Here is a 24,356-nt window from a genome sequence, read left to right on the forward strand (position 1 = left end):
GAGGGTGAACCAATGATCACAGGCTTTTGATTTTTGGATGAACTATCTCTTTAATTATTTGTTTCACATGTTAAAAGCAATCTATGAGTCCATCAATGAGGAACCAAGGAAAATAACTGTTTATTGTTATGAGTTTCAGCACTCTCTTTTCTTAAGCCATCCCCTGTCAAAGTGATTTGCAGTAGGGGGAGTAAAAAGGGAAGAGGCATCATCACCCACAAGGTCCTGCACAGCCAGGCCTTCTTAAGAAAAAGCAGATGTGTTCCTAGGGCAACCTGCTCTGTGGAAGTGTGTTATATGTTGTTTTGGTTTCCTGGACACACTGAGACTTCATCTCCTCATTCCTCTCGTGCTTTCACGGAATTGTGGACAGCATAATGTCAGATGGCACTTTTTAGTGGCTGAGAGTTCAATGCAGACATGCAGTTATGCAGCTTCCACGATACCTTACATTTAGTGTTAGACTTAATTTTTTACAGCTGTTTGTAAAGCAGTATTTACAGATATAAAGTTGAACAACTGTGCTGAGGACACTGTTGTGTCTCTGGATTGGTTCTTCAAAATTAAATTTTTCATTTAATCTGACTCCAAGGCCAGACTAATCCAAGATCACTCCAGGTCAACTTGAAATGCTTTCAGATTGATTCTTATCTCATATTTGGAAAAATCCTGCTCTAACCTGTGCCATCTGATAAAGGCAAGCTCACTATGTGCTGCTGAGGTGGTGGTCCGCACATATCAGGTCTCCCTCTTGCTAACATAGTGTGTTTACATGCACACCAATACACTGATAACTGCCAAAAATCTTCTTATTAAAAAAAGTAACATAAAAAAACAAACGTGTTAAGATTTGAAATCATCTGATTTTTGTTTGCTTTTGACGTCAACTCGTAAACAGACATGTTCTAAACACTTTTGCATGTTAGTTAAGCCAGTAAGAATGCTGTTAAAGGTGTTTACATGCAGTGTGAAATTTGGGGTAATGGGCAAAAATATATATATATATATTTTTTTTTTTTTGCTTAAACTGCTTATGACCTTACCCCTAAAGTGTTTGCATGACCTCACACGTTGTCAGCTTATTAAGCATAATCAGTGTAAGATTGTGCATGTAAACACACTCAAAGACTTGCTATTCAAAGGATGTTGCAAACCACACAACACTATTTGGCATGAAAGAGAAAATGGGCATTTAACCTCAAATGTGTGGTCTTGGAGGCTAATACAGCATATAAAAGCTATTGGTGTTATCAAGGTTTGTGCAAGGCAATGGCAGAGGGCTGGTTGTGATTATGAGCATTTGGCATGGGTTTTGTTATGCATTCTCTCACTCTCTATTGTTTGGGAGGTGATGACTCACTATGATAGGATGAAGAGACTCACATGGAGGATAAACATTCAGACATTACTGAGGCTATCAAACACAGCTCAGACTGTTATCTAATGACATTTGACCTAGAGCTGCTCTGTATAATGTGCATATGCGAATGGATGTGTTTATTCATATAATCATCAGTCTACTATTGTTTTTCCACACTTTTTTGTAAACTACAGCTATCTTATATAACCATGTATCCAGTATTAACACACACAGAATGAGTGAATGCCAATACGCCCAATCAGAGGACAGTTAGTTTTGATGAAACAGTGAAACACCATCCCACATGCTGTTTATGTGGAGGAATTTACTCAGTAAACATTCACTGCATTTTATTTGTCATTAAGGAAAGCTATAGAGACTAGACCAAAACTTTTCAAGAAGCTTGCAATGATAAAAAAGAAAACACAAATGGCAGCAGAAACAAAGCCCCATGTCATTGCAAACGACTTGCTCATGCCAGATTCATGATCAGTATACTACTGTGAATACACTAAATATTGTATATAATAATTTGCCACTTTTGCATGCTGTATTTCAGCGCAGAAACACTAACCACATGCAATACAGTTTAAACAGATGCTAAATGAGCTGAGATAGCACTGCACCATATTTAAGTTATGTTATTTTCTAACTTTTAAGAACAAATAGTAAATTAGACTCCGCATGTTTTGCCTGGTGCAATTAACATTTTACTGCCTGTGGAAAGCAGCAGGTGATAAGAAAGTTATGCCAGATGTATAGATGTTTGTTTATATTTTCTGAAAATTACATTATGTAATGGAGAAGAGCATTATAACTGGTCCAATATCTAGAATTGCTGTGTTGTCGAGTGCACCGTCTGCATTTTAAATATTTAATTCCGGCCTGATTTAATGAAACAATTTGACCTGCTTATATATGTGTGTGTGTGTGTGTGTGTGTGTGTGTGTGTGTGTGTGTGTGTGTGTGTGTGTGTGTGTGTGTGTGTGAGCGTGTATTTATCACTTTGTGGGGACCAAATATCCCCATAAGGATAGTAAAACCCGAAATTTTTGACCTTGTGGGGACATTTTGTCGGTCCCCATGAGGAAAACAGCTTATAAATCATACTAAATTATGTTTTTTGAAAATGTAAAAATGCAGAAAGTTTTCTGTGAGGTTTAGGTTTAGGGGTAGGGTTAGGTTTAGGGGATAGAATATAAAGTTTGTACAGTATAAAAACCATTATGTCTATGGAAAGTCCCCATAAAACATGGAAACCAAACGTGTGTGTGTGTGTGTGTGTGTGTGTGTGTGTGTGTGTGTGTAGCAAAGTAATATGATGTTGCTCCTTTCACATATCGTGGGAGTTTTTAGGTGTCCTTTAAGTGGTGTTAAAAATATGTTACATTTCCTCCAAATCAGATTTTTAAGGTTTATTCTTGAGGGGTTAAATCAACAATACCCTAAACTTTCAACCTAAACCTAATGTGAGATAAAAGCATTTGCTGAAGTAACCACATCATTTTGTGGTGCTTCTATGACACTTTTCATCATCTGCTGACTCACGTGTTCGTGATTCTTACCTTATCCTTTGCGTATCTAGCATCTTACAAGTCATGCATGTTTTGAGTAAGTGTAAGTGTTTATTAACACATACTCATTGCCCATCTACTCGTACTTTGTGTAAAAAGGAGTAAAAGTAATTGCTATTTTAGTGCCTCTAAAGTGTCCATTTCACCAGGAAACTGCCGCAATACGTACAAGTATGTACACCATTTTTTGCTAATATTCAGATATGTTCATGTTTCTCTTTTAGTCCAGGTAGGCTAATTCAGGTGCTTGATGTGGATCAATGTTGTACTGTCCCAGTAAAAAATCCTATATGGTGGTATTCCACGGTTACCTGATGTGCGTAATTCCTTAATTTAATTGGGTGCTAAAAAAAACACATATGTCAAGTGAAAATAAATGACACTAATGGCTAATTTAGTCTTATCAGCAGGTGCAATTAATCTTTAGTGAATTCCCCCTGTGGTGTTAAGATTAAATATCTCCTGGTCTTAGTAACTGATTGCACTCTTACACAAGTTTGTATTACTGGAATCTAAATGTTTAGCCATTCAATATTGTAGGTATGATATGTATTATCCCTGGTGTTGAGAAATAAAGAGTGAAGATGAGATGAAATACAGTATGTGTTTATTAGGTTGAGTATGGGCTACCTACATTTTGACATTTTGTTGTGATTCAAAGTGCAGGCTGGCCATCCCTGGTGGCATTGTTTAATTTAGCATATGGAAAATGTATATTTATAACAGCTTCAGACTTTTAAATGTAAATCATATGAACTACAGACCTCTTCAGATTGCCCCCAGCAAAGAACGATACAGCTCTCCATAACAAACAACATGTGGGCTATATTGACCTTTCAGTTGAATTACTGTTGAGGAGGGAATACAGATTTATCTCAGTGCAGCATCTGGATGTGTAGGGCAGTATTGTCATATTAGGAACATGCTCTCATGGATGCCCAAATATAATGATCCCCTTAGACAGGGCCCCTTACCTAAAACATAAAGGCAGCTACGCATTTTCATGTATACTGTATAGATACTTTGAAAAATAGTAAGAGTAAAATTGAACTGTGAAATCTCTAGGTTAGTGGGCAATGGAAGTGTCAGGAGACAGCAAACAGTCTTAAGGTCAGGCTCTTTAATTTTATTTAAGGTCACACTAACATGGCTTATATCTAACTCAAAAAGGGGACAGTTGTTTAGCTCTACTTGTAGCTGTCCCTGGTGCTCTCTCCCCTGCTCTGACGCCCTGGTGTGCCTTTCAGGTCTCACTCCGCTATCACTTTAATCATTACAGGTGTTAGAGTAATAATAACCCAGAAAGCGATCATTACTGCTCTCCCTCTCCCACAGACTGACACAGGACCAGGCCCCCCTATGCCACAACAACTTTTTGTTTGCAAAATTGGTTTTGATATTGTAATTGTACTTCTGTCAAAATAAATTATTAAAATATTATCTGGAACAAATTTACTATATATATAAATATATATATTATAATATATATAAAACATATTTTTTTCTACCTACTATTACAGTAATGTTAGATGAATACATTTAAAGATAAACATCTCCAATGCAACTGAGAAATTTGTAGTCTTGAAAGCAGTATAAGTAAACAGTATTAATGTCAAATTCTGTAAATGTTACTGTATTCAAAAATTATATTATTATTCATATATATATATGAATATGAATATATATATGCACACACACTGGCGGTCAAATGTTTGGAATAATGTACAGATTTTGCTGTTTCGGAAGGAAAAAGCCCCTTTTGAAACAGAAAAAAAAAATTAAAGGTTAGAGTTTGCAAAGAAACACAGACATTGTGCTCCTGTGTCAAACCAGCCTGTCTGTCACCAACAATGTGATCCATGCGATTATCTAATCAGCCAATCAAGTTGTAGCAGTGCAGTTCATAAAATCATGTAGATACGGGTCAGGAGCTTCAGTTAATGTTCACATCAGAATGGAAGAAAAAAAATGTGATCTCAGTGATTTGGACAGTGGCATGATTGTTGGTGCCAGATGGGCTGGTATGAGTATTTCTGTATCTGCTTATCTCCTGGGATTTTCAAACACAACAGTCTCTAGCGTTTACTCTGAATGGTGCCAAAAACAAAAAACATCCAGTGAGCAGCAGTTCTGTGGATGAAATGCTTTGTTAATGAGAATGTCCAGACTGGTTTGAACTGACAAAGTCTACATTAACTCAGATAACCGCACTGTACAATTGTGGTGAGAAGAATAGCATCTCATAATGCTATTCTGAGATGTGGGTTGGGGCTGTTTTGGTGGCAAGAGGGGGACCTACACAATATTAGGCAGGTGGTTTTAATGTTGTTGCAGATCGGTGTTTGTGTATATATATATATATATATATATATATATATATATATATATATATATATATATATATATATATAGGTAATAGGCACTGGTCACAGGCTTATTCAAAATCAGGCTCAGGTTTTCATTCTATGCACTCATAATGACAAACAATTATACATGGGTAATATATCACCCATGCTGTCTTGATGGAAAGGTGGTGATTTCATGGGCTGGCAGACAGAATGGGAGGGAGAGTTGATCTATTCATGAGAGGGGTCCTCCTTTCCCCATGATCCATTCTTGGGTCATGCTAACTGGTCCTGACCTTTTAGCAAAGGGAGGTTAATTGTAGTCGACCTGTAACTAGAGCTGTTACATCCGAGTAATTTCTCAGCAGGGTGTGAGGCTACACATATATACACACAAGAAAACACACTTGCACGCATACATGGATATATCCCAGCTTTAAGGTTGAGGGCACACTGTGAAGTCTCGTGTCCCTCTGATCTAAAGGGGAAATCCACATCTGAGCCTGTTTTTTTTTTTTTTTTTGCTGGATTACTCTGAGGCCAGATTTGCCTGGGGACCTGACACAATGCCCAAGCCACTTAAACTCACAGAACGAGAGGGAGAGGAAAGTGGTAGAATGGGAGGGAGGTCATTAAAGAGAGCAGGCTTGCAAATAGAGAGCAGAAAGATCCTCAACTTGGTTGTTCACACTTTCTATTTTCCATCCATGAACTTGTTCATGACTGGCATTTCCTCTGGATAAATTTAGAGAGAGAGAGGTCTATAGGTCAAAATGTGACTTTTTGAATGGCTTTGTTTAATGTAAACAAACACATTTGTTGGTTTAACCTAATGTGTTCAGATTGTACATTTTGCCTTGAAAATCTGTTGTTAGGTTAACTTTCTTCTGTGCATGCACTATACAGGATGTTGAAAGAACACACAATGTAGTAAATAAGTGTTTACTGTATATTGCATGTTTTTTTAGTTAGTATGCAAGACAATATACATTATGCAACCACACAGCCTTCCAGTGGAGTCCGAAATATTAGTAATTAAAAGTTACGTTCACTTGCGAGCAAAGTTATATTTACCAGTGGGAATCTCTGAAATGTTAAAAATGCCTGAGTTGCCTAGTTGTGATGTTAAATGGATGTGTCCTCATGAAACGTGGCATAACCACGACTGCCCACAAGTACTTAACTTCCCAGGTGCACTTGAAACATCCCTAGATATTTGCCATATGGTCAGATGTTGGAAAAAGAGCTTTTATCATATCTTGTTCTTGTTGTATATCGGCCATTGTTTACTGAAAATAATTAATTGTGCACTGACACCACTCACCCAGCCCACTACCTTTTTGAACTGTTGCCTTCTGGCCGGCGCTTCAGAGCTCTGAACACCAGAACCGTCAGACACAGGAACAGTTTTTTCCCTCAGGCCATCCATCTAATGAACAATTAAATTGCCCCATTGAGCAATAATTATGTGCAATACACAGTTTAATTTTTATTTTAATTTATATTATCCAGCATATCCACTTCTGCCATTACTTACATTGCTCTGTACATAATATACAGTTTTTTTGTTCTTTATATAACATTGTATTAGATTTGCACTACGTGTGTGTATGTGGGTATGTATGAAGGTGAGTGTATGTACGTATATGTATAATTATTTATTTTGTGTTCTATCTTGTTTTTAATTACCTATGTCTTGCTGCTGTTTTTGGTATTGTTTGTATTGTTGTAGACTGGAAGCTCCTGTCACCTAGACAAATTCCTTGTATGTGTAAGCATACTTGGCAATAAAGCTGATTCTGATTCTGACTGATTTATTGATTTTTATATGTTTTTCAAATGTACAACGTATGAGGTTTAGTCATTTCAAATACAGTTCTTTCTCTGTCAGACCGGTTTTTCCTTGATTTTTAGTGGATGGTGTTTTGCTAGGGGTCAAGAATGGACTGTGTGGAGTGTATGGACTTTTACTGCAGACTACATAACAAGGCTTGTTTCAAGTGGTGTTGCTGAGATTTGGTTCTGTGTTAATAATTAAAGAAGATTGGGAGGTAGAATTAATGGTTTGTTAATGCCTTGGCTCCTAACATTGATAGTGATATGCTCTATGGATGGAGACATAATTAAAAATAGATTTCAGTAGGCCCCATGGTGTTGAAGTTTATAGATGCCTTACAGCTGTGGATGTATGTAAATGAATAGCAGATGTTTAGAACCATATGCACATACACTGATCACACTCAATGCAAATGGAAAAGGTAGCCTTGAAATTCAAAAGACTTCAGGAATGACCTCTTCACACAGTTTAATAGAACAAGACTCTTGTCGATGAGTTGCTCCATATCATTTTTCTTGCCTGCAGGCAGTATCAAGTCTCAGATGAATTGCAATCCACACTTGGACACACGTGGGCAAGCAAAGACTCACTTTTCACCAATCTCAATCCATTCTAAGCATACCATTCACTTTCTATCCAGTTTTGGATATTCATCTCACGTCAAAAAAGAAATGGCAGAGTAATGTTTATATTGGGGAAAGCGTGTGATTTCATTGCCCAGTAGCTGCTGCCTAGACTTAAAGTCTGAGGCCATGAGAAAATAGATGGATACTGGTGCAGACAAGGAGATTGGCTTAAGACAATCTATAAGTTAAGTTTGGACCCTCTTCAGAGTCAGTGATGGATAGTCGAGGTGATGGAAAATTTGGTGTCATAGTTGTTCATGCCACAAATTTGGATTGATGCACTGTGCAAAGAGATTAATGGAAAGGAGGAGGCGAGAACCGGCTTGACAATATAAATAATATGTAATATAGAACTTAACCAAAAAGACAAACACACACAGGTGTCAGACAGCTGTCCGTAAATCTCTCTCTCTCTCTCTCTGCACTGCAGCTTCCAGTCGGCCTTTATCCCTCTCTGAGGCTTGATTAGCCTGATTTGGGGCCGGGTGTGCGGAATCATGACCCGGCCCCGCCCTCCGCCCTGTCACATTCCTCCCTGGTTCTCTCAGGCCGGGGAGCCCTTGGCATGACGTACACCCCCCCCCCCTTTCCCTGGGGAGGGGCGTGCCTTCCACACCGTCTGCCGGCAGGTCATCCCCGTCTATCGGGATGAGAGAGGGGACAAGAGGAGACCAAAAAAAATGTGGCACCTACACGCCGTAACGCCGATCGTGCCAAATTAACAAAAACATTTTAAAAAGAGAGGGAAAGGCCAACATGGACTGGAAGTGGAATAGAGAGAGAGAGAGAGAGAGAGAGAGAGAGAGAGAAAACACTTACTTGCCGGTTCTCTGATATGCCATAGCTTGGTCCTCGGCCACTGCTCCACCCCCTAATGGATGACAGCCGTGCCTCCCCGGATGGATCGGAGGCAGACCTCCGGCCCCTGGTGGACGGAACGCCCCACCGCATTTATAGTGGACGGTAGGGGTCTCCCCCGCCCCTGGCAGCAGTAACCGTTCCTCTGATTCCTCAGTCCTCCGGCAGATGGCCACGTCTGCTCCGTTGGAGTGGATGGTAGTGACGAGAACTCTACTGTGGCACATCCTTCCTCTTTCCCAGATTTTGACACCAGAGTAAAGGGATTAATGGAAAGGAGGAGGCGAGAACCAGCTTGACAATATAAATAATATTTAATATAGAACTTAACCGAAAAGACAAACACACACAGGTGTTAGACAGCTGTCCTTAAATATGTCTCTCTCTCGCACTGCAGCATCCAGTCGGCCTTTTTCCCTCTCTGAGGCTTGATTAGCCTGATTAGGGGCCGGGTGTGCGGAATCATGACCCGGCCCCGCCCTCCGCTCTGTCAGACTCTGATATAAGGCATTGGTATTTCAATACCATTTCTGTTTTTCATTTCAATGCATTTTGCTGCATATAACAAAGTGCTTGCCCAGGTTGTTAAAGCTCTTTCTTTGTTTCATTTTAGGGAAGAACTATTAACTAACACACAAAAACAATTTTTGTATAAAGTGTTACTCAAGGATGTATTTCTACTTTATTTAACCAATAAAACTTACTTTTGTTGGTGTACCTAATTGTCAGGTGGATTTAGTCAGACTAAATAACATTTTTAACTGAATGAAAGTTTATTTAGATGTTACCACCTGAAGTATATTTTACAGTGGATAAAACTTGTGATGGCAAAACCAGTAGCTTGCCTTCACAGATGATGCTTTGTTTGCACTAAAACAAATTGGATTTATGTTTTTTCACTGTTACAGGGAAGAATAGGCTTGATTGCATTGTATTTGCATAACATTCAAAGAATGTTGGCTGGCACATCTATGACATGAAATGAGTGGTGAATGTTTCACCACATGCAAAATGAGGATGAAAGAATTGACATTTAGGTTTCCATGTGAGTGTACTTCAGTCATGTCTCATAATAGACCTGTTATTGGATCAAGTTAGGTTCTTAAATAACATCAGTTAAGAGAGATCTTGATTTTCTGTCATCTGAATATGCTGTTTGAAAGGTCTTCAAGAATCTGACACATACTGCTTATGATTTAATCATTCAGTATGGCCTGCATGCCAACTCCATCATGTGCTACGGGTTAGCAGGAAAGCAAGGGTCTCTGATAGAATCATTCATTCCTTCCTTCTGTCTTAAATCACACTTACTCTTCCCTCCTGTGGACAGAATCTGCAGAGTAAAGCAATGCCAAGTACACAATATAAAATGGTGAAAAGCTGATAGCATTGTTTATTTTCAAGCCTCCTCCACTGAAATTCAAGCACCTGATTTAGCTTGATTTTTTTTCAGTGTTGAAAGTGCATTTACTGCACTGCATGCAGTGATTTTCTACATCATTTGATCATTATTTGATGAATTACTGCTGCCGTGATCACTAGAAAATGTACCTGCTTTTTGCAGATAGCAAGGTGGATGCACTAAAGTGGCACAATTGTTTAATTAATTTGTGTTTTCAGGCTGTTTAATTTGAGGCATGTTTATTTAAGAAATGAAGTCAGTGATCTGAAAAAAAAACATTGAAGATGACTTCACTGCATAAAAAAGAACAAAGTCCTCTTTGGAAAAAATTGATTTAGATTTGGCACATTTTAATATTGAATCATTAAAAGCAGACAGGCGAATTTGCCGTGAGGTCAGACACACAGCCTTTGATCAAAAGTGAAGTGACTTTGAAAAATCTGTTTCTGAGTTATAACCAACATTTTCAGTTGTGAGATAATTATTTTTAATCCAATGTTACCATCTGTCTCCTTGTTAATCACATATTTCCTTCACAGATGTCACAGGGCAAATAAAACATGTCCAAAAAATCACAACTGGAGTAATCGGCTATGCAGATGTGTGCCGCTGCATGACACCCTTCTTTCAAAACCACATTCTGGTAAGTGTTAATGCACATGTTTACGGCCTACAATATTGCATTTTGCATGTGTTTGGGTGTGCTACTGTGCCTATATGCAAAATAAATTAGCTCATATAAAGAGTGACCCAAAGAAGAGAGAAAACGTATCTTATGTACCACTTTCAATTTTTTAAAGCTGAAGTGTGTAATTTTTTTTTTTCCTGTGTTAAAATTATTTCTCATATACCAGGTTAATATGCAGGGTCAACTAAAAGTAAGCCATTTGTAGGTTGATTTCAACAAAAATATCAGACTGTGGCTTTGTAGTAAACATTCCTGTTTGTTTAACCATCCTGACCAGCCCAACACAACAACATTGGCTCAATTTCTGATTGTACAACCAAAAGAAGAAGGGGAGTTTTTCTCATTATGATGGCGATGAGTTTTTCAATGCTTAATTCTTCAATTATTACATTTGGTCCCATAAATTCTAATTATGTGGTTACATCTTTGTATGAACCTAAAACAAATGATAGGTGAACAGCCAGTGTTGACTGTATTTAGAAAAGACATGAAGATGAAAACATTAGTGAAGTGATGAAAAACGTCTAGGTTACGTATGTAACCTCCGTTCCCTGATGGAGGGAACGAGACGTTGTGTCGAAGAAGCGACATTAGTGGTCTCTCTTGAGTGCCAAATATGCCTCTGATCTATGAAAAAAGGCCAATGAGAATTAGGCAGACAGTATTTGCATACCTCGCCCTCGGACATACGGGTATAAAAGCGGGGAAATACTTCGAGTTCATTCAGGATTTTTCTGAGGAGCCGGAAATGGTCCGGCCACCACAGTGGCTCGGCTCAGTGATGTGGCCAGGAGGACACGTCTCATTCCCTCCATCAGGGAATGGAGGTTACATGCGTAACCTAGACATTCCCCATCTGTCGCTCACTTCGACATTGTGTCGAAGAAGCGACACTAGGGGTCCAATTTAAATCACACCATGCGCTGAGCTGTGTACGTGTATTGCTGACTCAAGAGTGGGCAAGTATTTCACATGCAAAGGCGACCAGTTGTGTCAGGCTGCACGTACCCTTCCCCAATGCCCCATAAAATTAATTGGAATCCTTCTGGTTACCCTAAACAGGGGAACAATGCGACGCTTGCCAACCTGGGAACGTGCCGAGCCTAGCCGGGCCTCTTTTCTCTCTATGTTTCTCGCATAGAGCCAAACAGCTGGGGCCCTTACACGCATCGTGGGAAGAGGTCTTACCCAGTTTCCTATTCTTTCAGGGGGAAAAGACCCTGCGGAGACCACACCTGCCCAGGGGCGGGGAATTTGGAGACAGCGTTCTTAGGATCACATCCTAAGAATGGCATTTGCAGGTGACGCAGAGACAAAGGAAATAGCTCTTTTACTGAGAATGTGGGTACCACAGCCTCGTCTAGGGGGTGCAGCAAATGAAATAAATTCAACAAAAGGTTCTCCTCCCAGCCCTCAACCGGGGGACGGAGTGCTTACCTGCTCCGGACCTAACGTCTTGGTCCCTGGGTCGATCGTCTCAGGAGCGCCTGGGAGCCTTGTGGGTCCTCGACGGGTTCTGTGAGACGGGGGACGTCGACATCTTGCAGGGTGCTCGACGCGTGGGCTAAGAGCTGAGTCTGGGTTGAAGCATTTCTTCGCTACAGGAGGACGCCTTCGGCGAGCAGATGGGGCATGGCCCATGGCGGCAGTTTTGCAGCATGGATATGTGAGATGGCCTCCGTCTGTTTCTTCACCGCGGAGAACTGCTGGGTAAAGTCCATGATGGTGGATTGAGGAAGCGCACTTTGTCGGTCTCACGCATCTTGACCAAGTTCAGCCACAGATGACATTCCTGGACCACGAGTGTGGCCATCGCCTGCCCGAGTGACTGCGCTGTGACCTTCGTGGCTCTGAGGGTGAGGTCGGGATCAGGGCTACCCCCGTGCAGATCTTTCAGTGCCTTAGCCTGGTGGACTTGCAGGAGGGCCATGGCATGCAGGGCGGAAGCGGCGTGTCCAGTGGTGCTGTAGACTTTGGCAGTCAATGAAGATGTTGTCCTACAGGCCTTGGAGGGGAGTACAGGGCGACAGCGGCTGTGAGCGGCGTGGAGCCCCCAGGAACAGTCATCCAACCCTGATGGCTGTGGGGAGGACGGAGGGTTCCATACGGAGTTATCCAAAGCGACTTACAGAGCCCTTATTACAGGGACAATCCCCCTGGAGCAACCTGGAGTTAAGTGCCTTGCTCAAGGACACAAGGGTGGTGGCTGTGGGGCTCGAACCAGCATCCTTCTGATTACCAGATTACCAGTTATGTGCTTAGACCACTACAACACCACCACCACCACACGGACGGGAGTCAACAAGCGTGCCGGGGGGCGGGTGGTCCGAGGGTGCGTACCGGCAGAACTGCACCCGCTGCTGTCCCCAGATCGCCTCCATGGCCAGCCGCATCGTCCTCAATCCCGTGGGAAGAAGGAGCAATGCGGGGGGGCGGCTGGAGTGACATGCTTTCTATTGAAAGCGAGCCGCAACTGCGACGTTGCCATGGTCATGCTCTTGCAGTAAGAACATGAACCATCCACAAATGCTGCCTCGGTGTGATCGCAACCCAGACACACAAGCCAACGCCTGTGGCCGTCTGAAGCGGAGAGCACTCTACCATATCCAGGAACTACACAGCGGCGGAAAGGCGTCTTTATAAATACGCGTCCTGAAAAGGACGTTCAACGCCAGCTGTGTATTGCTATTTTAGAGGAAAATACTCTTCTAGAGAAAATCACTCTATTAAATAACTCTTTTAATTTTTGCGCTGTTGAAGTGCCCAGGGGAAAACTGCACTGCCTGCAGAGAAGGAGAAAGCCACTGAAGTGCACCATAGATCCAACAGCAGGCAAGCGTCAGAGGAACAGAAACGAGTGTGTAACTCGCAGCTGACTGCTTACACGACCATCAGCTCCGAAGAAAATTTCTGAATGAACTCAACGTATTTTCCCGCTTTTATCCCATTTGTCCGGGGGCGGGGTATGCAAATACTGTCTGCCTAATTCTCATTGGCCTTTTTTCATAGATCAGAGGCATATTCGGCGCTCAAGAGAGACCCCTAGTGTCGCTTCTTCGACACAAAGTCGAAGTGAGCGACAGACAGGGAACTTCAGTATTTGGTATAAAATTAATATCCTGTACTCGGAGTGGGTGACAGCAATCCAACCATGCTCTCTGTGCCAATCCTTTGTCCTAAAGGCAGAGAGCATCATCATACAGCAGAAGAGTTTGTTGCCAGAAGAGAAGAACACACAAATGAACACCCCTAACTACATATCAACAAAACAAGGCCTCCAGTCAAACTCTAAACCCACAAGTTTCTATTGAAGTAAAAAGCAGCCATAATAGCTGCATTCTCCCTTTGCAACAATTGGTCAAGAATGCTTCAAGCAAACAAAAATATCCCCAGCAAAGCTCTGTTAAAATCAAGTAATTAATCATCCTCCTAATCAATCTCAAAACAGAGTTGTAGTTTAAGTGTGCAGATGATGAAATGCAGGTTTGACTGGCGTACCTTCCTTATGCTGAGTTGATGTGACAAGTCAAACCTGATGTGGACATAAGAGACTGTGGGGCACTCGGTATATGAATGCATAAGCTATACAGTCAGAAGACCCCCAGGCTAATGTGTAGCACTAGTGTCATGTCTAGAGAAGGAGCAGACATCAGCTCCCAAACTAGACAGGAAGATTTATTGCATGAGTAAGATCCAGGTCTAGATACTGATTATGTGGTATTTATATTCACTGTATTAGATTTGAAGGGACAGGTTGATAAAGAATGTACGGTTTTGTTGCTGTAACACATTGGCCATTTTTTTGTTGACTGTCACACCAAAGGGGAATAAGAGATTTGCAATCAGCTCCACTGTCGAGGTTGAGGAGTGAAATGCAGGTGAAATTAATCTTTTCTAAAGCAGTTACACAAGGAGGAATGTGTCAGAATTGTTATTCTTTTTGCTTGCTTCATGGAAATCACCTTTTACTTGGCTCAGTCTTTTGCCAGAAAAGCTTTATAGTGCACGCTGTTATAGCACACTGTCTTGGGGATCAGCATAATTTGACTTCCAAAAACCAAGCGCTGTGGATTTACCTTTGTCAAGTTGTGCAATTTCAAATGCTCAAGATCCTCAGTTGTTTTGTCACACCTGCCAATGACAGAAGTATTCCTTACATTAAACCATATTTTGCGTTATTTAAATAAAAAATATAATTATTGTCTCCCACGAGAATGGTGGTATTTAGTATTTTTTCCTAGTATACTGTATTTGTGACAATATTTGAGCACAGATAATTTTGTCACTCACAGGTATAGGTATGTATGTATTTTGCTGATACCGAAAACTAAGGTGGTGGAAAAGGCTAAAGATTCATAAATTGCTAAAACATTTATACAGTAAAATATATACAGTGCATTCAGAAAGTATTCAGACCCCTTAATTTTTTTCACATTTTGTTATGTTGCAGCCTTATGCTAAAATGATTTAAATAATTGTATGTTTTTCACATGAATCTACACTCCATACCCCATAATGACAAAGCAAAAAACTTATTTTTAATAACTGCAAATTTATTAAAAAGAAAAATCTGAAATATCACATTGACATCATATATATATATATATATATATATTTCCCCTTCTGTCGCTCTCTCCACGTTGTGTCGGAGAAGCGAAACTAGGGGTCTCTCTTGAGTGCCGATATTCATCTCTGATCTATTGAAAAGGGCCAATGGGAGTTGGCAGTCAGTATTTGCATACCCCGCCCCCGGACATACGGGTATTTAAGCGGGGCAAATACGGGAGTTCATTCAGAAAATTTCTTCGGAGCCGATGGTCTGTCTGCAGTTGCTGCGAGTTTACACACCACTATAAAACGTTCCTGTTTCCTCTGACGATCTGCATGCTGTTGGATCTTGACGGCGCACAACAGCGGCTTTCTCCTTCACTTTGCACGGCGTGCATTGTTGCCCCTGAGCGCTTCGACAGCGCAGACACACATACACACTGTGTATATTAAAAGAGTTATTTTCCTTAAAAGAGTAAATTTCTCTAAAAGAGCAAACACAGCGGCGTTGAACGTCCTTTTCTGGACGCGTCTTTCTGAAGATGCCTTTCCGCCCCTGTGTAGTTTTTGGAGGCGGTGATTTCTCCCCACCTCTGACGGTCATAAAAACTGCCTGGCGTACCTGGGTTGCGAAACACGCAGGCAGCGTTTTTTATGAATGGTCTATGTTTTCAGTACGAAAACATAGCCATGACAGCATTGCGGTCGTAGGTTTTCTCTTGCAGTGAGAGAGAGCCGCTTCAGCCGCCCCCCCGCACCTCGCCTCCTTCTTACGGGATTGAGGCAGGCGCCGCGGGCGATGAAAACGATCTGGGGTCAATGACGGGCTGCGTTTCGCCGGGTGAACCCCCTTGAAACCCCCCGCTCCCCGGCACGCTTGCTGTTTTCCGTCCGGGCTCGGGACGAGCATGCTCTCCAATGGGTTAGGTTTTCAGCCTGAGAACATAGCTGCAGCAGCGTTGCGATCTCTGCTTTCTTGTGAGGAAGAAAGCCACTTCAGCTGCCCTCCGCTCCTCGCCTCCTTCCTACGGGATGGACGCAGGCGCCGCGAGCGATGAAGATGATCCCGGGATAATGGCGAGCTGCGTTTCGCCGGGTAAAAACTGCTCGAAACCCCCCCCCCCCGCAATTGCTTGCTCCCCTCACGAGCTCGGGATAAGCGCGGTCCGTATCGGAGAGCGTCACAGCGGCATCGGATGCGGATAACTCGCCTGGGCCGCCACCTACGGGTCTGCTTGCCCAGTCTGAGCCTGACGCACGGATATCCGCTATGCTTCCCCGGGCTTGATGATTCACGGGCTGGTGCGCCGCCCACAGCCGCGCCCCCCCCGTTCTTTCGTTCGTGCACGACGAGCTGAGCGAGCCAAGCTTCCTCGCTCCTCCGCTCTCACTACCCTCGGCGGTAGAACGGTCCCAGACCGCTCCCCCCCTGCATGCCATGGCCCCTCCCTGCAAGTCCACCGGGCCAAGGCACTTCAAGATTTGCACTTGGGTAGTCCTGTTCTTGACGTGCTGCAGGAACTGCACTCGGACAGGCGATGTCCACCCTCGTGGTCCAGAAACATAACAAATGGACTGGATCTGGTCGTAGTACAGGAGGTAGACAAAGCACGCTTTCTCAAAACTCTCCAGTCTCCCAGCTCCATTCGGCGACACCACCTGACGACTCCACCCAGCAGTCCTCAGTGGTGAAGAAACAGACGGAGGCCAGGTCACACGTCCTGCCCCGCCGCAAACCTGCCGCCAGGGGCCATGCCCTGTCTGCTCGCCTAGGGCGTCCTCCTGCGGCTTTCAAGGAAGAAAGGAAGTGGTGCTCCGCCTCAATGAACGAGAGCGGGCCTAGCTCTCAGCCCCGCGTTGAGCTCCCCGCAGAAAGAGGACGCCCCCTCGTCTCACGGACCCCCTCGAGGACCCAGAAGGCTCCCAGGCGCTCCTGAGACGACCGACCCAGAGACCGAGACGTTAGCTCCGGAGGTGGTAAGACCTCTCCGTGCCCTGGTGGAGGGCCGGGAGGAGAATCCTTTGTTTTTACATTTTCCACATTCTCAATAATAGAGCTATTTCCTTTGCCTCTGGGTCACCTGGCCCGCAAATGCCGTTCTCACGGCAATCTGCTTTCAGATTACGACAGTCCCGGTACACCGGACGCGGCGATCCCGCCTTCCGCCTGCCCACAACTGTCCCCCGGCCGGCCGGTTCAGACGAGTCCAGAGGACGCCAGCATCAGACCTCCTCCTCAGTCACGAACCCGCCCCCTGCCGGGTGCGTGGAGCAAGGTAAGTGCTTTGAGTCTATTCTCAGCACCTCAGCCTCAGGCCGCAACGAAGCCGCCCGATGCTGCATTACCTGTTCCGCCCCGCTGCGAGGCCCCGCCGGGTACGTCCAAAATACTCGTCCCTTTGGTGCCCCTAGCGTAGAGCTGGGAAGCGTGGCTTTCGCTTCCCAACGCATCACGCTGGCTGCACCGGACCATTTGACTCGGTTACGCAATTCAGTTTGCCCAGCTACCACCCCCCTTCAGGGGCGTCCGCGGAAATCACGACCCTCTTAGCCAAGGGCGCGGTAGAGCCCATCCCTCCAACCGAAATGAGGAAGGGTTTCTACAGCCCTTACCTCATTGTACCCAAGAAAGGCGGCGGCTTAAGACCAATCCTGGACTTGCAAGTTTTCAATCGGGCCTTGTTAAAACTCCCGTTCAAAATGCTCACGCAGAGAAATATTCTGGCTGGCGTTCAGCATCTAGATTGGTTCGCAGCGGTAGACCTGAAGGACGCGTACTTCCACGTCTCAATTCTGCCACGACACTGACCCTTCTTACGGTTCGCGTTCGACGGCCAGGCATTCCAGTACAAAGTCCTCCCCTTCGGCCTGTCTCTGTCCCCTCGCGTCTTTACGAAAGTCGCAGAGGCGGCCCTTGCCCCGCTACGAGTAGCCGGCATCTGCATTTCTCAACTACCTCGACGACTGGCTCATCCTAGCACACTCTCGAGAGTTACTATGCACACACAGAGACCAGGTGCTCCGGCACCTCAGCCGCTTGGGGCTTCAGGTCAACTGGGAAAAGAGCAAGCTCACTCTGGTTCAGAGCATCTCTTTTCTCGGGTTGGAGTTAGACTCAGTCTCAATGACAGCACGTCTCACGAGCGAGCGTGCTCAGTCGGTGCTGGACTGCCTCGCTTCTTTCAAGCCAGGCACAGTGGTCCCTCTAAAACTTTTCCAGAGGCTCCTGGGGCATATGGCGTCCTCCGCGGCGGTCGCGACGCTGGGGTTGATGCATGTGAGACCACTCCAGCACTGGCTCCAGACTCGAGTCCCGAGACAAGCATGGCACCACGGCACGCATCGGGTAAGGATCACCCCCGCCTGCCTCAAAACACTCCGACCCTGGACAGACCTCTGCTTTATACGGGCAGGAGTGCCCATGCAGCAGGTGTCCCGATGCGTCCTGGTCACAACCGACGCCTCCCGGTCCGGGTGGGGTGCCGTGTGCAGCGGGCACGCAGCAGCGGGGCCCCTTTCCAACGGCCCTGCTGTGCGTTGGCACATCAATTGCCTGGAGTTGTTGACCGTCCTTCTTTCTCTCAGGAAGTTCCTCCCGTTAGTTCGGGACAAACATGTCCTCGTGAGATCGGACAGCACCACAGTGGGGGCGTACATAAATAGCCAAGGCGGCGTACGCTCCCACCACATGTCACAACTCGCCCGCCGTCTCCTCCTATGGAGCCAGCAGCGACTCAAGTCGCTGTGCGCCACTCACATCCCCGGCAAGCTCAACGTCGTAGCGGACGTGCTATCACGACAACGCCTGCCCAGCGGGGAGTGGAGGCTTCACCCCCATTCGGTCCAGCTGATTTGGGAACGGTTCGGCAAGGCCCAGGTAGACCTGTTTGCCTCCCAGGAAACCTCCCACTGCCCGCTCTGGTACGCTCTAACAGAGGCTCCCCTCGGGACAGACGCGCTGGCACACAGCTGGCCCTCGGGGCTGCGCAAGTACGCATTTCCCCCAGTGAGCCTTCTTGCACCGGTGCTGTGCAAGGTCAGGGAGGACGAGGAGCAAGTCATGTTAGTCGCCCCCTACTGGCCCACTCGGACTTGGTTCTCGGAACTCAGACTTCTCGCGACAGCTCCTCCCTGGCGAATTCCCCTGAGAAAAGACCTCCTCTCTCAGGGACGGGGCATGCTCTGGCACCCGCGCCCAGACCTCTGGAACCTCCACATCTGGTCCCTGGACGGGATTACCGGCGACTGTTGTGAATACAATCAGCCAAGCCAGAGCCCCTTCTACCAGGCACCTTCACGCCCTAAAGTGGCGCTTGTTCGCAGATTGGTGTTCTTCCCGAACTGAAGACCCGCAGAGATGCACTATCAAGTCAGTGCTCCTGTTCCTACAGGAGAGGCTGGACAGGAGGCTGTCCCCGTCCACACTCAAGGTGTATGTTGCCGCCATTGCCGCCCACCACAATCCTGTAGACGGCAAGTCTTTGGGCAAGCACGACCTGATCCTCAGGTTCCTGAGAGGCGCCCGGAGGTTGAATCCCTCCCGGCCAGGCCTAGTTTCCTCCTGGGATCTCTCGGTAGTCTTGGCAGGACTCCAGAGACCTCCCTTCGAGCCGCTTGAATCAATTGGACTCAGGGCCCTCTCTCTTAAGACGGCCCTGCTGATCGCGCTCGCCTCCATCAAGAGGGTCGGGGACCTGCAAGCGTTCTCTGTCAGCGACACTTGCCTGGAGTTCGGTCCGGCAGATACTTCTGTGATCCTAAGACCGCGACCGGGCTATGTGCCCAAGGTTCCTACCACACCATAGATCAGGTAGTGAACCTGCAAGCGCTGCCCCGGGAGGAGGCAGACCCAGCCCTTCCGTTGCTGTGTCCAGTGCGCGCCCTGTGCATTTACCTGGACCGCACACAGAGCACCAGACGCTCTGAGCAGCTCTTTGTCTGCTTTGGGGGATGGCAGAAAGGGAATGCCGTCTCCAAACAGAGGCTCGCCCACTGGGTTGTCGACGCCATCACACTGGCTTATCACACCCAGGCCGTGCCCCTACCCTTGCTGGTCCGAACTCACTCAACAAGGGGTGTTGCGTCCTCGTGGGCACTGGCAAGGGCACCTCCCTAGCAGACATCTGTAGAGCCGCGGGTTGGGCAACACCCAACACCTTCGCAAGGTTTTACAACCTCCGCGTTAAGTCGGTTGCGTCTCGTGTTTTCTCAGGTCCGAGCCCGTAGAACTCGGTAACACGTAGACCGACCGGCCGGGTGGATCGCTTGCGCCCAGTGCCCTTTTCCTGACGTCAAGGTAAAGTAGTGCGCCTTATTCACCGGGGCCCCCCACTCCGAGTCGGGCCCCTGGTCGATTCCTCCCTAGCCCTCCGGGTCCGCAGTTCAGCGGAGGAACTCGCCGACCCAAGCCACTGCGGGTACCCTGATGGCTACCCTGTACTGGTATAGGTGCTCTGCAGGTAAGGCCTCCTGCTCGGACTCCCCCTGTGTGTAATTCCACGGTTCTGTCCCCTTACGAGCGGACCCCCGTGTCTCCCTTAGGCAGTTACAGCTGCCCCGGTTGCCGTGCTGTAGCAACTCCCCCCTTTCGAGGCTGGATCTACCACCGCACCATACTTTCCACATGAGCCCTAAGACGGCCGTGTGACTTGTCTACCACTTTTCCTCCCCAAGAAAAAGGGCAGGTGTGGTCTCCACAGGGTCTGGGTAAGACCCCCTTCCCTATATGCGTGTAAGGGCCCCGGCCGTGATTGCTCTATGCGAGAAACATAGAGAGAAAAGAGGCCCAGCCAGGCTGGCCCGTTCCCATGTTGGCAAACATCGCCTTGTTCCCCTCCCAGGGTAACTAGAAGGATTCCGATGTTCTTATGGGGCATTGGGGAAGGGTACGTGCAGCCAGGTACAGACGATGCGCGGCACTGGATGAAATCCCTGCCCGCCTCTGTATCGGCGGTTCACGCACACGGTTCAGCGCATGGCAAGATTGGAATGGGTCCCCTAGTGTCGCTTCTCCGACACAACGTGGAGAGAGCGACAGAAGGGGAACGCTTGGTTACGTATGTAACCTCCGCTCCCGAGGGAGGGAACAACACGTTGTGTCTTTCCTCCGCCATGTCGCTGAACCGAGCCACTGTTGTGGCCGGACCATTTCGGCTCCTCAGAAAAATCCTGAATGATCTCCCGTATTTGCCCCGCTTAAATACCCGTATGTCCGGGGGCGAGGTATGCAAATACTGACTGCCAACTCCCATTGGCCCTTTTCAATAGATCAGAGGTGAATATCAGCGCTCAAGAGAGACCCCTAGTGTCGCTTCTCCGACACAACGTGTCGTTCCCTCCCTCGGGGAACGGAGGTTACATACGTAACCAAACGATATATATACACTCACCTAAAGGATTTTTAGGAACACCTGTTCAATTTCTCATTAATGCAATTATCTAATCAACCAATCACATGGCAGTTGCTTCAATGCATTTAGGGGTGTGGTCCTGGTCAAGACAATTTCCTGAACTCCAAACTGAATGTCAGAATGGGAAAGAAAGGTGATTTAAGCAATTTTGAGCGTGGCATGGTTGTTGGTGCCAGACGGGCCGGTCTGAGTATTTCACAATCTGCTCAGTTACTGGGATTTTCACGCACAACCATTTCTAGGGTTTACAAAGAATGGTGTGAAAAGGAAAAACATCCAGTATGCGGCAGTCCTGTGGGCTAAAATGCCTTGTTGATGCTAGAGGTCAGAGGAGAATGGGCTGACTGATTCAAGCTGATAGAAGAGCAACTTTGCTGGAAATAACCACTCGCTACAACCGAGGTATGCAACAAAGCATTTGTGAAGCCACAACACGCACAACCTTGAGGCGGATGAGCTACAACAGCAGAAGACCCCACCGGTACCACTCATCTCCACTACAAATAGGAAAAAGAGGCTACAATTTGAAAGAGCTCACCACAACTGGACAGTTGAAGACTGGAAAAATGTTGCCTGGTCTGATGAGTCTCGATTTCTGTTGAGACATTCAGATGGTAGAGTCAGAATTTGGTATAAACAGAATGAGAACATGGATTCATCGTGCCTTGTTACCATTGTGCAGGCTGGTGGTGGTGGTGTAATGGTGTGGGGGATGTTTTCTTGGCACACGTTAGGCCCCTTAGTGCCAATTGGGTATCGTTTAAATGCCACGGCCTACCTGAGCATTGTTTCTGACCATGTCCATCCCTTTATGGCCACCATGTACCCATCCTCTGATGGCTACTTCCAGCAGGATAATGCACCATGTCACAAAGCTCGAATCATTTCAAATTGGTTTCTTGAACATGACAATGAGTTCACTGTACTAAAATGGCCCCCACAGTCACCAGATCTCAACCCAATAGAGCATCTTGGGATGTGGTGGAACGGAGCTTCGTGCCCTGGATGTGCATCCCACAAATCTCCATCAACTGCAAGATGCTATCCTATCAATATGGGCCAATATTTCTAAAGAATGCTTTCAGCACCTTGTTGAATCAATGCCACGTAGAATTAAGGCAGTTCTGAAGGCTTAAAGGGGTCAAACACAGTATTAGTATGGTGTTCCTAATAATCCTTTAGGTGAGTGTATATATATATATATATATATATATATATATATATATATATATATATTATTATTATTATTATTATTATTATTATTATTTATTTATTTATTTACATATTGAATTATTGTTATTTGAGGGCTTTCTCAGCATATATTTTTATATACGATTCATTGCAATTACTTTGATTACATTTCTTTTTTTTTATATTGTATAATCTGGTGAATATATAAGCTATAAAAAGCTTAATTTGGTAAATTATTAAATATAAAAAATTATAACAGTCTCTATCATTTCAAAATAAGAGTCCTGGAATAATAAAGTGTGTTTTTTGTTTATTATTAAAAGTTCCACTTTATGGTTACACAATAAACTGCATATGTAATTTTATTCACATTGGCCTTGTAGCTTCTATGTCTGTGCCAGTCATAGTAAGGAAAAATGTAGAAAATGTTTCAGCAATTTATGAATCAGTCGACCTATACCTGTGAGTGACAAAATTATCTGAGCACAAATATGTAAAAATGAATGGGTCTGAATATGTTCTGAATGCACAGTATATATATCACCAGATGAGCTTTTGTATGATTATTCACAACACATGATGTGATGAATGGGGCACTTTTCCATAGTCTTATTTTATTTATTTGAAGCACTCGCTTCAATTTAGATTTATCAATTAAAAAATAACAATAAATGCATTAAAGTGAGGATAGTAATATGGAAAATATTGTCAATGATATAAGATTTAGATACAGCAGCCAAACGCCTTAATGCGAGGAATTTTCCACTTATGTGTTGGTATAAAGTGTTCTGGAGAAAAACAAAACAAAACACTTCCTAGATAATCTGATAATGTTACATTTTCAACTGAGGTACAATTTAGAAGATGCTAAAGTCTTGACAGATGTTTTATTTCTGAGACAGTTTGTATGTCTTTGATTTGAAATCACTCATGCTGTTTACATCTGCGAGATACAGATTATCGTTCTTGTTATTCAATTTAATTCGGTGCTTTGGCGAGTGTTAATTTTGGATCATGCTTATACTCCCTCTCAAACATATAGATGTTCACTTCAAAGGGAGGGAGGGAGACAATCTTCAGATGTAATGTCAGATTAGATGTGGGGAACTGATGCTACACAGATATAAATTTTAAGGGTCACATTGTCATTCTTTACCATTACACACTCTCTCTCTCTCGCTCTCTCTCTCTCTCTCTCTCTCTCTCTGTGTCTTCCACTTTTTCTCCCAGTCTGTCCTGAATGTCCTTAGAGACACAAGCTTAAATGCTTTAGTTAGAGGGGCATTTATGAGAAGCTGTTATGTGGCTTTACTATGACAGAGCAACATTTCAAAAGCACTGATGCAACTTTGACTGGATTCTGTTTGGTTCTTATATCTCTTATTCTGTAAAGTGAATATTTAGGAGTGGATAAACAGCATTTCACAGCATATTTGCTTTAGTTTCTGTTCATCTTAATAATCATAGGGTGATATATGTTTTTATATTTGTGTTTTGAAAGAATAAAAAATTCAAAT

At 44.8% G+C, this 24,356-nt stretch overlaps 1 protein-coding gene across 4 annotated transcripts in view; it reads left to right on the forward strand.

The window, feature by feature from the left end:
- The window catches only part of LOC127651138 (vascular endothelial growth factor C-like), a 155,803-nt gene that overhangs the window by 124,846 nt on the left and 6,601 nt on the right, over positions 1 to 24,356 (forward strand). For all 4 annotated transcript variants that reach the window (XM_052136836.1, XM_052136833.1, XM_052136834.1 and 1 more), the window contains one exon: positions 10,542 to 10,645. In XM_052136836.1, coding sequence (XP_051992796.1) covers positions 10,542 to 10,645 — 104 coding nt within the window. The remainder of the gene's footprint in view (positions 1 to 10,541; positions 10,646 to 24,356) is intronic.

The sequence above is a fragment of the Xyrauchen texanus genome, chromosome 11, assembly GCF_025860055.1.
Source record: "Xyrauchen texanus isolate HMW12.3.18 chromosome 11, RBS_HiC_50CHRs, whole genome shotgun sequence".
In the NCBI taxonomy this organism is placed as follows: Eukaryota; Metazoa; Chordata; class Actinopteri; order Cypriniformes; family Catostomidae; genus Xyrauchen; species Xyrauchen texanus.